The 2357-nt window shown below is 36.1% G+C and overlaps 1 protein-coding gene across 1 annotated transcript; it reads right to left on the bottom strand.

Moving 5' to 3' along the window:
• Positions 1-672: 672 nt before the first annotated feature.
• LOC115231033 lies at positions 673-1311 on the bottom strand. The gene has a single exon (XM_029801129.1). It carries the CDS (start codon positions 1309-1311, stop codon positions 673-675), a length of 639 nt encoding a protein of 212 aa, XP_029656989.1.
• Positions 1312-2357: the final 1046 nt, after the last annotated feature.

The following is a 2357-nucleotide window of genomic DNA, read 5'->3' as shown; positions in this document are numbered from 1 at the left end:
TATCATACGCTGACAATCTAATTATTGCAGCAAAACATCAAGATTACAAAGAAGCCACGGAAAGTTCAGGAGACGATTAACCGTATGAAGCCATGGTTTCCCTCCTCTTCCGTGTAATCTCATATCTGATAACATTTTTGAATTCAGCGTCCAAAAATAATATAAAATTTGAAAAAATGGCCAAAATCCCCGAATAAATTTCGACTTTTTTTGACTATATAGGGGGACATTAAATTTGAAAAGCTTTTTGGGCGTTTTTGGTTGCAAGCGGGATCTGAACTTTACATATTTCTGACTAAAAATGAGTCTTTATTTCCCGACAAAACACCCCCGAGATCCCCACGTGTGTACATCCAATCGACCTGATTTTTTCAGACATAAGTTTAAATATGATAGTAAATTGTATTAGCCTGTTCAACCTTTTTTTGGACTTTCGTCCATTCCAAATCAAAGCCTTTTTGATAAACACGTGTTTCAATAAATATAAAGGAAATTGTTCGAATATGTATTTAAAATTGACTATTTAATGTCAGGACATGAAAATAACACGATAAAAAAGCTCGTATTTATTGAAAATTTCATAGATCATGTGAAGAAAAAGTTTGACGTTTTTTCTGTCTTCTGTTTCCAAACCACACTTCCGGACTACAGATTCTGGCAAGTCAGTTTTTGCTACAATCTTCCCGATTCTTCTTTGTTTGGCTGAACGATGACTGAAAAAATATTTTCGAGGTATTCTATGGTTTTGTTATCAAAACATGTTCGTTTCTTTCTGGCTTTCGGGAGCGAATTCAATTGGGACTTGGAAATTGGGTTTTTCTTCAGAGATTCTAGAACAATCAAAAAAGAATCTTTTAGATTTTCCATTGCAGTAGTTGGGAGTTTACCCAACTCAAATCTGCATATAGTCGTTTGACACACGGGGAACCCGCCTCTCTTCATTATAATGGCCATCTCGGACTGTGAGTAACCAAAGTTCATTCTTTTAGCCTTGAAATAGTTTCCTAATTCTACCAAAGACTTTCTTTGAAGCATGTCGTCATTTACTGTTGCCTGTTCAGTAAATAGATGAGGCACATTGTCTTCCTTGTAATTATTGGAAATGGCAAGACTCAAATCGTTGACATCAGGCTGGTACAAAGTCACAGGAATTTGCTGACGAGCAATTTCATATTGGATGAAAGGCTGATTGTAATCTGAATAAGGGTTATCGAAAATTCGATAATCCTGTATGAAATCATATGAATTCATCTGGTAATGGTTTAAAAACAAATCATTGTCGGGAATCTGGTACATAGGTTGAAATGTCATGTTATCTGGAAATCTCCTTAAATTTTGGTGGTCAAAAGAATTAAAAAAAAATCTTCATAAGGATTGCAGGCAAAAAATGTGTTATTGTAATCATTCATGTTATAATTCCGATTGAAATAAAAAATGACGTCGTTTGTATTAAGTATGATAACCCCGCCGATCAGGTCAACGTGATATAAGAATTGCGTGGAATGAAATTAAATATAACCTGTACCTTTGAATAACCCAGAAAAAATTTTATGATCGGTTTTAATAGAACTGACTAGACAAAAATTTAATCTAGTTTAGGATTGATAATTTTTTATTATAAATTATCATAATCATAATTTTTGATTCTAATGAATATTTTAATTAAAGCAAAACAGCGTTCATCGATTTTTTAAGATAATGTTTATGATATATATGTGACCCTCTATTGCACAATGTCTGATATAACACAAGCAATCATACGAACTATCTATTATGTCTTTCAATGTAAGAGGCCTTAAATCGACTTGGAAAAAACATGCACTATGTGAGGACATGAAGAAATACAGGATCTCGTTGGATGTCTACAAGAAACCAAAGTGAAACTCGGGGATGACCAAGTCTATGGGGACTATCGCCTTATTCTGCTGCCCTCTATGGCCAAGGCTTTGTGACACACAAACACTTATCTACTTGTATTCATGAGGGTTATCGATATGGCCGTGGGTACAGGAACCTTCCGGGCACTCTTCTGGCTCATCTCTGTGAGACCTTTTCACTATTTTTGTGTAACAAGGCTTTCTGCCACGCTGCACGACATCGGACCACATGGACTGGAAGTAGAACAAATGGGATCGGTGAAACTACATCAATTTACAACCAAATCGATTATATTCTTTGTCGACAGGCCGATAAGGCTGCCTTATTCGACTCCCGATCATATGGAGGATCTCGGGTTGACAGTGATCATAAAATGGTCGTTGGATGTTTCAACATCAACATACACCATGCGCCCCTCGACGCGCAAAGACTCCCATCTGCTACAAGGAAAGATATCTCACGGAAAAACTGTTGTACTC

The sequence above is a fragment of the Octopus sinensis genome, unplaced genomic scaffold (assembly GCF_006345805.1).
Source record: "Octopus sinensis unplaced genomic scaffold, ASM634580v1 Contig17229, whole genome shotgun sequence".
Taxonomy (NCBI): Eukaryota; Metazoa; Mollusca; class Cephalopoda; order Octopoda; family Octopodidae; genus Octopus; species Octopus sinensis.
This window is presented reverse-complemented; position numbering and strand designations above follow the sequence as displayed.

What these genes read in the sequence shown, in the direction of transcription:
- LOC115231033 (XM_029801129.1), bottom strand. Translation starts at nt 1,311, where the DNA reads ATGACATTTCAACCTATGTACCAGATTCCCGACAATGATTTGTTTTTA.